Consider the following 12773-nt stretch of genomic DNA (forward strand, 5'->3'; position numbering starts at 1 on the left):
TGCATTTGCAAGTTGAATTACAGAATGTTGTAATAAAATCCAGACATTCCATTTACTACATTCCTTTCTTCTAATACTTCTGTAATTCAATCTAAAAAGACCAAACAAGTTTGTCTAGAAATCCTACTTCTTTGTAGACCACTGATGTTGCTTACTATTAAGCTTCAGATACTTTTTAGGTACTCAAATTTCCATGTTTTAATATCATCCAATCACTGAAAATTAACAAAGGATATTTTACAGTTTCTGTTTTCTTTTTTTAAAATGTTAAAATTTATCAGCTCAATTCTCTGATAGTTTTCTGACACTACTGTTGCTCCAAGAAATCATCACTAGGCTTTCTGTCTCATATCCTCCTCCAACATAACGCTTTTCAAACCTGGCTGTACATTCCAATCACCTAGGGAGCTTTAATTTTAAAACACAGATATGTTTAGGCTCCATCCCAGACCAATTAAATCAGAATCTTGGGAATGGGGTCTAGGAAAAGGGTTTGTAAAGTAAGCTTTTAAATATGGCATATCATTTTGTGAGCTCTAATGGCAATTTTTTTTCTTTTTTTGAGTCAGGGTCTCCCTCTGTCTCCAGGGCTAGGGTGCTGTGTCTTCATTATAGCTCAAGCCATCCTCCTGCCTCCAGAGTAGCTGGGACTACAGGCAAATACCACCACTCCTGGATGATTTCCCCATTTTTGGTAGAAACAGGGTCTTGTTCTTGCTCAGGCTGATCTCAAACTCCTAGATTCAAGCAATCCTCCCTCCTCAGCCTCCCATAGTGCTAGGATTCCAGGCTTGAGTCACTGTATTCAGCCTGTGAACTCTAATTCTAAATGAAGAATCTAAAGCATTGCTATGAAAATGGATACAGTTAATTTACAATGTGTCCTGTAAAAGCATAAATTAAAAAAAAAAACTTTTTTAAAAAAAGAGACTGGGTCATGCTATCTTGCCCTGGTTGTGAACTCCTGGGCTAGTGATCCTCCCACCTCAAGCTTGCTGAGCAGCTGGGACTATAGTCCTGTGTCACTTGTGCCTGATGTCTTAAGATTTTTTAAGCGTTTAAAGTTATATGAAAAAAAGTTTATGATCTATCATCATATTTCTCCAATTAAATGACAACATCACATTTTAACACTTATAAAGCTATAGAACTGCTTTTCTGGCTTGAATTTGTAATTTTAAATTACCCCATTTTACAAAATTCTCTTTTAAAGGGTGAATGAGCTTAGAAAATTTTGTCTGCTTATTAGAAAGTTTTCGGATTGGCTTGGGGGTTAAATGTTAGTAAAACCTAGGACTCTCATAAATCTACATCATAACAAGAATCTGGCTAGTAGTGAAAAGAAGTCAATGGCCACTGATTTTAGGGCCCATTTATAGACTAGTATTGTTTATAATTAAGAAAAGTGTTATTTAAGCTAAAGTTGGCAATCCGTTGGTACTTCTGGGAGCCTGCTAAAGTACGGAGGTAAAGTTATATCTAGTAAATTAATTTATTTTGCATTCTTGAACTAGAAATCTTTGCAGACAGATCTGCAAATCTACTAGCTAATGTCTCATCAGCATGTTTGTGAGGTACTGTGAAGCTCTGAAGTCCTCTATTGATTAAGTGAGCACAGCAGCACATGGAATGACAAGGGAGCAAGGGGACAGCCTCACAGGCCAAGTAAATACTGGCCTTCAGTGGGTGACAGATGTCTTAGCCATATCATCCCTACAGCAATGCTTAACCACAAGGAAAACACACAACTCTCCAGTTAAAATTTTCTAGGTTCCTCCTTTTCTAAATGACTTTCATTGTGCAAAAGGAATCAGCTATACAACAAATATAAAATGTTACTTATCTCCCATTCACAGGTTCATACTCTTCCCAGATTCTGGGGCTAATGTTACCTTCTTTCTAATCAACAGAAACTGTTCTAAAATAGGCAACTTAAATTATCCTTAGGCAGGCACTAGCAGAGTTTCAAACAATGGCAACATTTTTTCCTTTTTTGAGACAGAATCTCACTATGTCTCCCTTGGTAGAGTGCCATGGCATTACAGCAACTTCAAACTCTTGGGCTTAAGCCAGTGGTTCTCAACCTGTGTGTTATGACCCCTTTGGGAGTCACCTAAATAAATCCTAAATATCAGATATTTACATTACAATTCATAACAGTAGCAAAATTACAGTTAGGAAGTAGCAACAAAAATAATTTTAGGGTTGGGGGGTCACCACAACATAAGGAACTATAGTAAAGGGTTCCAGCATTAGGAAGGTTGAGAACCACTGGTAAGGGATTCTCTTGCCTCAGCTTCCCAGGCAGCTGGGACTAAAGGTGCCTGCCACAGTGCCTGGCTATTTTTTTGTTGTAGTTGTCATTGCTGCTTAGCAGGCCCAGGCCTGGTTCGAACTCACCAGCCCTGGTGCACATGGCAGGCACCCAAGCCAACAGCTGAACTAGCAACACAGATAAGCAATATCATTGAAGCGGAAGCTTTTGAGGGAAGAATAATATTCTACATTTCAATATTAATACTCTCTCTTAGGTCTGCCTTAATCTGGAAGGAACTATAGTGAAGAAACATTAATTTACACACTTTTTAGATGTTAGAGTTACTTTTTATAGCAATAGCCTATATATAAAATGGATAGACAAGAAAACTGTCATCTGAAAATGAGAAAAATAAAAAAGAAAGCTTTTAAGTGGCTATCCTTGTGCATACTTCTAGAACCTCAAAAATCCCTTGAATAAACAAGAAATTGGACATTCTTCACTGGACTCAGACCAAGCTGTGAGAAAAAGAAAGGACAAGAGACAGCCTGCCTGGCGATTTCAGAGGCTCTGGCCTTCTGTTCACATATTCACCATGACAGGTGCAACCCTTTCCCTGCCTCCATCTGTGGCCTGGCTCAGCACTAAAACTGGCCTCCATACCACGGAAAAACATATGGGCTACGACAGGATCAGTATCTCCTTTCTGTTGGTATCTGTCCCTGCTTGTCTTAGCTTGTCCTTTTTTATCTTGGTCCTGACTCACTCCAAGTGTTAAACATGTTCACAACATAATACTTGGTTTAAAGGAAAGAATATATGATACTTCTAAGTTATGAAGCATAAAATGAATGCTGAGTGTCCATTATCCAACTTAAGAAGTAGAATACCACCAATACCATTGTTCGGGATCCTTTTCCTCTGCCATCATCTCAGAGGTAACTCCTATCAAGTTTGTGCTTATCATTCTTTTTGCTTTTTGAAAAATAGGTCTGCCAAATATATACGTGTATATATATGGGGTGTGTGTGTGTATGTATGTCTCACTGAACTAAATATCATTTAATTTTGCCTGTGCTGGGACCTTTAAAATGTTAGTATATAAAATTCAGTCATATCTGGCTTTTTTTTCTTTTTTGAGAAGAGTTTCACTTTGTCACCCGCGGTAGAGTGTCCAAGTGTCATAGCTCACGGTAACCTCTAACTCTTGGGCTCAAGTGATTCTCTTGCATCAGCTTCCCAAGTAGCTGGGACTACAGGTGCCTGCCACAATGCCATGCTATTCTTTGTTTTTTAGAGACAGGGTCTCACTCTAGCTCAGGCTGGTCTCAAACTCGTGCGATCCGTCTACCTTGGCCTCCCAAAGTCCTGGGATTACAGGCGTGAGCCACCACACCCAGCCCGACGCTAGCTTGGTTTTCAGAAGACACAATATTATTTTTGTGACATTCAATCATGTTGATACTTCTAAGTGGTAGTTCATTCAATGTTACTGTTGTATAATATTCCACCATATAATATACCAATATTTATTTAACCATTGTCCTGTCCATGTAGATTAGTATTTTGGGTAGATATTTGCTTTAAGAACTTTCCTATAAATACCCTTGCAAATGTCTCTTGATGCATGTGCCAAATTTCTTTTATGGTACATAGCTAGTTGTGGAGTTGCTGGGTTATAGGGTATGTGAATGATTAACACTATAAGTTAGGTCCAAATTGTTTTCCAAAGCAGTTCCAGCATCTTACTCTCCTATTGGCATCATAAAAAGGATCCTGTTGCTCTATTCATCTTTGCCAACACTTGGTATTTTCAGACTTCTTCATTTTTTCAATCTTGTAAGTGTGAAATGGAATTTCAATTTGCTCTTAATTTACATTTTTTGAAAACTAATGAGTTTTGTCTATCTTTTTATATGTCTAGTTGCCAATGGTTTCTTCTTCTATGAGATGCCAGTTAACTTGTCCATTTTCCTTTAGATTGTCTTTTTTCTTATGGATTTTAAAGAATTCTTTAGATCTTCTGACTGCTATACTGGTAGTTATATAAGCTACAACACCAGCTGCATTTTTTATTCCCATAAGGCCACAATTCTAGTGGTGGCTTCTCCCATCGCCATCACACTCTTTTCCCTTGCCCCAAGTTAGATGTCGATTGACAAAATAGCATTATGAGTTTCAAATTCTATAACCTAGGGATATGTAAAATAACTGGGTACGTTTTACATAGGCAAAGATAAAGTTATTGTTAAGAATGGTGAATACAGGTGGTGCCCATAGCTCAGAGGGTAGGGCGCCGGCCACATACACCCAGGCTGACGGGTTCAAACCCAGCCCGGGTCAGCTAAATAATGACAACTCCAACAACAACAACAAAATAGCCAGACATTGTGGTGTATGCCTGTAGTCTCAGTTATCTGGGAGGTTGAGGCAAGAGAATTGCTTAAGCCTGAGAGTTTGAAGTTGCTGTGAGCTGTGACACCACAGCACTCTAGGGAGGGTGACATAGTGAGACTCTGTCTCAAAATAAAAAAAAGGGCAGCGCCTGCGGCTCAGTGAGTAGGGTGCCAGCCCCATATACTAAGGGTGATGGGTCCAAATCCAGCTCCAGCCTAACTGCAACAAAAAAATAGCTGGGCCTTAAAGCGGGCACCTGTAGTCCCAGCTACTTGGGAGGCTGAGGCGGGAGAATCACCTAAGCCTAAGGAGTTGGAGGTTGCTGTGAGCTGTGACTTCACAGCACTCTACTGAGGGTTAATAAGTGAAACTCTGTCTAAAAAAAAAAAAAAAAAAGCCAGCTCGGCTCCTGTAGCACAATAGTTATAGTGCCAGCCACAGACACAGAGGCTGGTGGGTTTGAACCTCACCTGGACCAGCTAAACAACAATGACAACTGCAACAAAAAATAGTCAGGTGTTGTGGTGGGTGCCTGTAGTCCCAGCTACGTGGGAGGCTGAGGCAAGAGAATTGCTTAAGACCAAGAGTTGGGGTGGTGCCAGTGGCTCAAAGGAGTAGGGCGCTGGCCCCATATACCGGAGGTGGCGGGTTCAAACCCAGCTCCAGCCAAAAAATGGCAAAACAAACAAACAAACAAACAAACCCCAAGAGTTGGAGGTTGCTGTGACGCCACGGCAATCTACTGAGGGCAACATAGTGAGACTCTGTCTCAAAAAAAAAAAAGAGTATTTTCTACTATGCATTTGTGATCCAATAAATGGATCCATTATGATCCATTAAGTTTTTCTATTTGCAAAATTAACTTAGGTATACAAAATGAAAAATCACAAATTCCCATATTTCAGAAAATCAGAAAAAAAGCTAAGATTGATGAAAACTAATAATACAATGTGAATAAACAAACACTGGATGAACTTGGAGGTCTGTTTGGCAATAGTAACACTGTTCAGTGCCCCCAACACAAAACAAAGACCAAAGGCACAAAGCAGTGAAGAACTGTTCAAGACAATAATGATATCCTTTAGGCAAATACTATCAAATTTGTTCTATTTTATTCCCACATCTGCACTTTAAGTTGACACTTAAGAATGCCTATGCTCTTTGTTCCTGTGACCATCTCTAAAGTTAAACAAAGAAAAGAGTTTATCCACTTCACAATTTGGGTGAAAGTGCATTCCAAATTTTATCAATGATTCTTCATGGGAAGCATACAAGCAGTAGTCAACATCTTCAACTGGGATTCTAGCCTGCCTTTCAGGCCTCCAGTGAAGGCAAACACATTGCTATCAGTGTCAATGTTGAACAATTCTAGATAGTATAAGGTTTTCCTTTATATATTGAATAAAATTGGCTTCCCTGTAAGATCCGCCTAAGGTCTCTATCTGTAGATTCACAATGACATAGAAAAATCTGTATCCCTCTCCTAAGTGATGATTCTTAAATTATAAGATAGCTATTTTATTAATTATATTTTTCTCCTTTTCTAATCCAATCTCTAAAACTGTTCCTTGGCATACATTAATTTTCCCTGGGATACGCAAAGAAGATAATTATGGGTTGAATTGTGCTCCCCACCACAAAGTATGTTGAAACCTCACCTACACTAATTCAGAATATGACCTTGTATTTACAGAGATAGCAATCAAGCTAAATCAAGATTATCAGGGCAGGCTGTAATCCAATATAACCTGTGTCCTTATAAAAGAGGAAAAATTTGGACACAGAGAGAAGTACAAAGAGAGGATGCTGTGTGAAGATGAAGGGAGAGATCAGAGTGATGCATCTAACAAGCCGAAGATAGCCTGTTTTTAACAGAAAACAGGAGATAGGCAAGGAAGAGATTCTCCCTCATAGCCCTTAGAAGAAACCACACTTTGATCTGGGACTTTTGGTCTCCAGAACCATAAGACAATAAATTTCTGTCATTTAAGTGACCTAGTTTATGGTACTTTGCTTTATCAGCCCAGAAAACTAAGGCATTTCTCAGAAATGTGACATGATAAAAGGTTAATGAAAATTTCTACAGCAAAATGCTTCAGAATGTCATTATTAAATTATTTTCAGTGTATTAGTAATTTCATAAATTGATAGTCTCTGTAAATATGGAATAGACATTTTGAAAAAGTAAAAAAAAAAAATTATGACTACAGTGCTTTATATAGTGTACTACTTTACAGAGAAAACTCTTAAGCCAGAGCTATCCTGGGACATTTGTGAATTTTCAAGTATCAGAATGGAAATTATAGTTTCCCTCATAAGATAGATAGAAGCAACAAACAGAAAACAACATGGTCATTTTCAGCTAGGGATGCTCAGCAAACTGCATCTCGTAGAGCAGTGTTTTTCAACCTTTTTTTTATCTCATGGTACACTTGAACCTATAGCTGAACTTCTGTGGCACACTTAACTTATGTTGACCAAAAATAGAGTTAAAAAAAATTTACTTACTGTGCTTTGAACTTCTTTTGAGAATAATTTAATTAACGATCTTTAAACATTTTTGTGGCACACCTAAGACCCTTTCACAGCACACCAGTTGAAAATCATGGTTGTAGGGGATCATTTCGACAGAACTTTCTATAATGATTGGAAGGTTCTATTTCTGCACTGTCAAATAAGGTAGCACAGAATAAGTACTTGAGTTGATATTGAGTACTTGAAATGTACCTAGCATGACCGAGAAACTGAATTTTTAATTTAATTCATTTTAAATAATTTAAGGTTTTTTTTTTTTTTGAGACAGAGTCTCACTATGTCGCCCTCGGTAGTGGCATCACAACTCACAGCAACCTCAAACTCTTGGGCTTAAGTGATTCTCTTGCCTCAGCCTCACAAGTATCTGGGACTACAGGTGCCTGTCACAACACCTGGCTAGACTACAGGCAGCTGCCACAATGCCCGGCTATTTTTTGGTTGTAGTTGTCAGTGTTGTTTAGCAGACCCGGGCTGGATTTGAACCCACCAGCTCTGGTGTATGTGGCTGGTGCTCTAGCTGCTGAGCTACAGGCACCGAGTCATAATTTAAGTTTAAATAGCCACATGTAACCATATGAGACAGAATACTTCTAGCATCAGTCCTTCTCATATATTTTTTCCCCCTTTATACTTTACTAGTGGTTTTCAACATGTGGTAATTTTGCTTATTAGGTGACATATGTTAGTACCATATCTGGAACTGTTTTTGGCTGTAATAACTGCATCCTATAATGCACAGGACAATCTCCCAAAACAAAGAGTTATCCAGTCCAAAGTATCAATAGTGCTGGGGTTAGGTAATCCTGCCATAGTAAAAGGATCTTCAAATGAAATGAAAAATACTTTGAAAATCATTATGAATGGCTGTATAATATTCTAACATTAGCTGGTTTGCTCATTACCTAAACCAATTTTTGACCTGCTGGTCAGTAATTCCATTCTGATCCCTCCTACTTTCTCTGTTCAGTTATCTTAGTGAATAAGCCATCCTACTTGATTTTCAGTCACAGTGGCCTCTGCTAAACATAACATGACTGAAACTGGTAAGTTTACTTTAGTACAGGCGTTAAGTATACATAAACCTTAACAGCCAGTTAGTTTTATAAACATAAAGTCTTTTGAACAATTTTTGTCTTGAACTTCTCGTTTATCTCAAAAAAGGGTATGAAAGGGGTAGTTTAGTGCAAATGCATAATCAATGACCTAAAAATAAGCTTTTGTTCTGCTACCAGAGAATTGGCAGTCATTATTTTTCATGTGATGATCAAGACAATAATATATTTATTCTGAGATATTTAAATTGACCATTTCTGCCAATGTTATTGTTGAAATATACCACTTATTTGAACAGCTTCATCTATCCTGGAATTAGATAATATAAAAATCTCCATCCTAAAAGTGTTCAAAATCTAGCGGAAAAAGAATTAGCTAATACAAAAGCAGTGACAAAAAGAGGACAAAAGCCAACTGTTTCTGAAATGAAGGCTAATAAAGAAATCTTGTTAGAAGTTCTTGGCCTATGCAGTGAAAACAAGACTCTATGGTTTTGAATAGTTCTGAATGAAGGAAAACAGAAAAGATGACCTCTTATGGAGGGTACATTGTTAAGATTTCAACCTTTCAATTTTTTAGAAAATATCATTGCTCCTATTTACCTAATTTCTCATTGTCTAAAAACATTGTATTCTTAGATATAACTCATGAACAAGGAAGTTGTTCATATGTTAATCACATCAGAAAATGGCAAAGATAAAATCTACCTTAATCTAATTGAGAGAAAAATTTTTTAAACTATCACTGAGATTTTCTTTCTTTCTTTTCTTTTTGAGATGGGGCGTTGTCTTGCTGTGTTCCCAGTTAGACTCCAACTCCTAGGCTTGTGTGATCCTCCTCTCTCAGCCTCCTGAGTAGCTGGGAGTACAAGCTTGAGCCACTGCACTTGGCAATTAAAAATTTTAAAGCACATATAAAGGAAGAAGAATATCACTTGTGAATTGTAACTGCCCTCAAACTTTCATAAGGATCTAAAAATTACTCAGGATTTTTCATTAATTCTATCATAATCTTGCTATATTATACCAAAAATGAACATAAGAATGACATGCATTTCCAGTCACATTATTCTATTTTCTTTCCTATCTTTATTAAGGTATACAATCAATCCTACTTCTCTGTCTACTCCCAATACAATTTTAGCTAGGTTACCAAGGTTTAAAGAGGTTGTGTTTTTAGTGACAATACAGGTACAGAGCCTTTCTTCTTTATCTAGAAAGAGACTTAGCAGAAAAAATTTTCTATTGAACACTGATATCCTTAGTTTTTTTTTTTTCCAAATAATTCATTGTCTCCAGCTTTCACGAGAAAATTTGTAAAGTAAACATTGGAGGAGGGAAAAAATAAGATAGTCCCTGAATTCATGTACTATGTTTACTGTTAATTCTGTATTTCATATTATTTTCATTCTCTTACTGGAGAAAACGAGTATTTATTGACGGCTGGTCACTGTGGCTCACACCTGTAATCCTACCACTTGGGGAGACCGAGGTAGCATTCCAAAGCCAGCAATCCTGCCCCCACTGTTAGGCTGTAGGACCTGGGACAGAGTGCTTGGGTATACAGGGAGATCTGATTATGAAGGCACTTTTTTTTTTTTGGAGACAGAGTCTCACTATGTAGCCCTTGGTAGTCTCGTGGTGTCACAGCTCATAGCAACCTCTAACTCTTGGGTTCTTTTGCCTCAGTCTCCCGAATAGCTGGGACTATAATCACCCACCAAAACGCCCAGATATTTTTGGTTGCAGTTGTCATTGTTGTTTAGCAGGCCTGGGCCAGGCAAGCTCACCAGGCTTCCGTGTATGTGGCTGGCACCCTACACACTGAGCTACAGGTGCTGAGCCAATTATGGAGGCTCTTGCCCAGGCCACCAGAGGTTTACGTTGAGAAGACTATCTGATCTTGGTTAGGAGGAGCTGTTTCAGGGGGGTTAAAGAGAATATAAGTAAATTCTACCTCTTGGTTTGAAAAAGTCTCTAAGCTTGTGTGGTTTCTAGGATTGCTTTTGTGTTTAGAGACAGGGAAAATGAGGAGCAAAGGGGAAAAATAGAATGATGCTTATCTTCTCTGACAAGCGTGCTTTCTAAGTTGCCAGTGTTTCAATGGTTCATGCAATAACATTTCTTAACACTTGAAAACTACATGTCTTTACATGACCTTTTTCTCTTCCTCACATTTTCCGATTCCTTTCCTTTGCTTCAAACCTTAAATTCTTGGGCTCTAGCACTGTAGGCTTTACTTGCCTCTTTCTAGTTAGGAAGCCTAAGACCTAAGTCTTCAAGATCTCTCCATTGCTAACCATTTTACACAACAAGGGCAGAGAATCCTCCAAACCACAGCTCTTGCTACATTATAAAATTGGTTCCTCCTTCCCCCTTGAAAACAGGCTACAGACTTTTTGGGTTTTTTTTTTTTTCTTTTTCCTCTCCAGTCCTTCACGCCCACTGTAACTAATCTGGGCTTTCTCTCCTCTGGGCTTTGGCTCACACTGATTCCTATATCTGGAATCCTTTTCCTTTCCATCTTTGGCTGCCTAGATTTGGTCCATTCTTTAAGGCCCAACTTGAATGTAATCTCTCCCTTGTCTTTTCTGATTCTCTAACCAGGTATAATTCCTTTCTTATCTAACACTGAGCATTACACTGGGTGCAACTCTTACAAGATTTGACGTTCTAATCTGTACTGCAGATATAGCTGTGTATCTCAACTGTCAGTTCCATTAAGATCAACTTCGTGTAACTGACCTTTGTGTCAGAGGTAGCACCTGGAACAAACATTCTTATTCACGGTCAATGGTAAAAAACAAAAAGTCTGGTTTGAGTAATGCAAACTAAATCAAAGGGTGTCAAAATTTTCTACCAGTTGAAGAACTGGTCAAAGGAACCCAGCAAGTTGAAGAGAAAAAAGTACAGCTTCTTAATGGGGCAATGGATTTTCTAGGTGCAGACACAACTACTGATAGACATCTACTAGGTCAAGAAAGGTATGCCCGAATGATGTGAATCACAGACTCAAAGAGAGGCCTGGAGAAGGCTAAAAAAACATCCGAAGGCACCTGTTGTATACTTTTGTTTATTTCTTGTTTTTATTTTGTTTCGCAAAGAGGAACAGAGGAAGCTTTGGGGCTTTAAAATTAGAAATGGTTTGTCATTTAATCAAACGATTAATTTTAAATGCTATATCGCAAATCAGGTTCAGTAGGGCTACTAAGTGATTCACTTCTGAAGAAAATAAAACCAACTCAGAAAACTTAGCTCCTCCTTCCTAGTTAAAGTAGAAATAAAAAAATCCGGCAATGTTATTTTCCCCAAATTCTAAAGCTCATCAGAGAAGCCTGCCGCCTCACACGCAAATTGGTAAAGATAATACTACTACAGAGATCATGAATAATGAATCCAAGGGTCCCTAGCTATGACTCTGTCATTGTTGTTTACTTGGTGACGTTTTTCTTTTTTAAGGAGAAACGAGTACGATGGGGAGGATGAGAGAAAATCAGTTTAAACTGTATTCAAATACCTTTATAGAGTTAACACCACAACTCAAAGAATCTGTTTTTACAGACCTGTAGTACTTGTTGGTAAAAACAACGAACTAATACTTGGAACAAAGGCAACAGACAACTACAGCCTTTCAATCACTTAACAGATATTTCCGCCAAGACAGGGCCAAACTCGGGTATCTGGGCTAGCAGGTGGCTGTCAGCTTTCAATAATAGGCTCTTTTCTCGGTAAGCTGCAAATCTTGGGACAACTGAGACCCTTCTGAGGAATCCTGAGCTGGGAGCAGTCTCCGGTTTTTGGGTAAATCTCTCCTCCTACCACACGTGACCAAATGGCAATCAGTCGCCAAGAAAGACACCGCAAACCGTCAGCCCCCGGTTTGCAAAGGCTCGGCATTGCCGCCTCAACCTCGGGAGGATCGCGTAGCCTCCTGCGCTCGGCGTCTGCGGAGCCTGCGCAGGGCGCCGCCGGGAGGCGCGCCGCTCCGGGGCCCGCAGGGCGGTGCCGCGCAGCGCCGGGAGCAGGAGCGGGGAGCGCGCGCCGCCTGCCCTGCGCGCCTGCCCACCCAGCGCCGCTGGAGCAGGGGCGCGGAGCCGCACGCAGCAGAGCCGAGCCGCGCCGCGCCGCAGCCGCAGCCGCAGCCGCAACCGGGTCCTCGCTCGCCGCAGGGACCCCGCAGCGACGTGGATCGGGTGAGAAGGCCGAGGGCCCGAAGCCGGGCTACCCCACCCCTGCGTAGGCCCAGGCTTCCCTTTCCTCCCAGCCCCCTCCGCTCCTCACCCCTCCCCAGAACCTCGCACAGGCTGCGGGGCGTCGTGAGCGGCACTTACACCACGGCTCTGGAGATTATCCAGGACACCATCTTCCCGGGGGCTTGGGCCCCACCTTTGGAGCGGGTGGGCGCTGAGCGCCGCGGACCAGGCCGCCAACGGCAGGCCGCGCGCTCGCCGACTCCTCGCGCTCCCCGGGGCCGCGCTGGCGCCCTCGGGAGCCAGGCCGGGTGTCTGAGCGCCGCGGCCCGAGTTGCGCGG

General features: G+C 40.4%; 2 protein-coding genes across 2 annotated transcripts in view; one reads left to right on the forward strand and one right to left on the reverse strand.

Moving 5' to 3' along the window:
* REEP3 (receptor accessory protein 3) overlaps positions 1-12767 on the reverse strand; it is a 110003-nt gene extending 97236 nt beyond the window's left edge. The window contains exon 1 of the mRNA XM_003783624.2: positions 12573-12767. Within this exon, the coding sequence (XP_003783672.1) occupies positions 12573-12604 (32 nt within the window). The 5' untranslated portion in view covers positions 12605-12767. The remainder of the gene's footprint in view (positions 1-12572) is intronic.
* The window catches only part of JMJD1C (jumonji domain containing 1C), a 360771-nt gene continuing 360393 nt past the window's right edge, over positions 12396-12773 (forward strand). The window contains exon 1 of the mRNA XM_023509587.1: positions 12396-12434. The gene's annotated coding sequence lies outside the window, so the exon portion shown is untranslated. The remainder of the gene's footprint in view (positions 12435-12773) is intronic.

Source organism: Otolemur garnettii, unplaced genomic scaffold (assembly GCF_000181295.1).
Source record: "Otolemur garnettii isolate 467f Iridium unplaced genomic scaffold, OtoGar3 scaffold00008, whole genome shotgun sequence".
NCBI classification, from domain to species: Eukaryota; Metazoa; Chordata; class Mammalia; order Primates; family Galagidae; genus Otolemur; species Otolemur garnettii.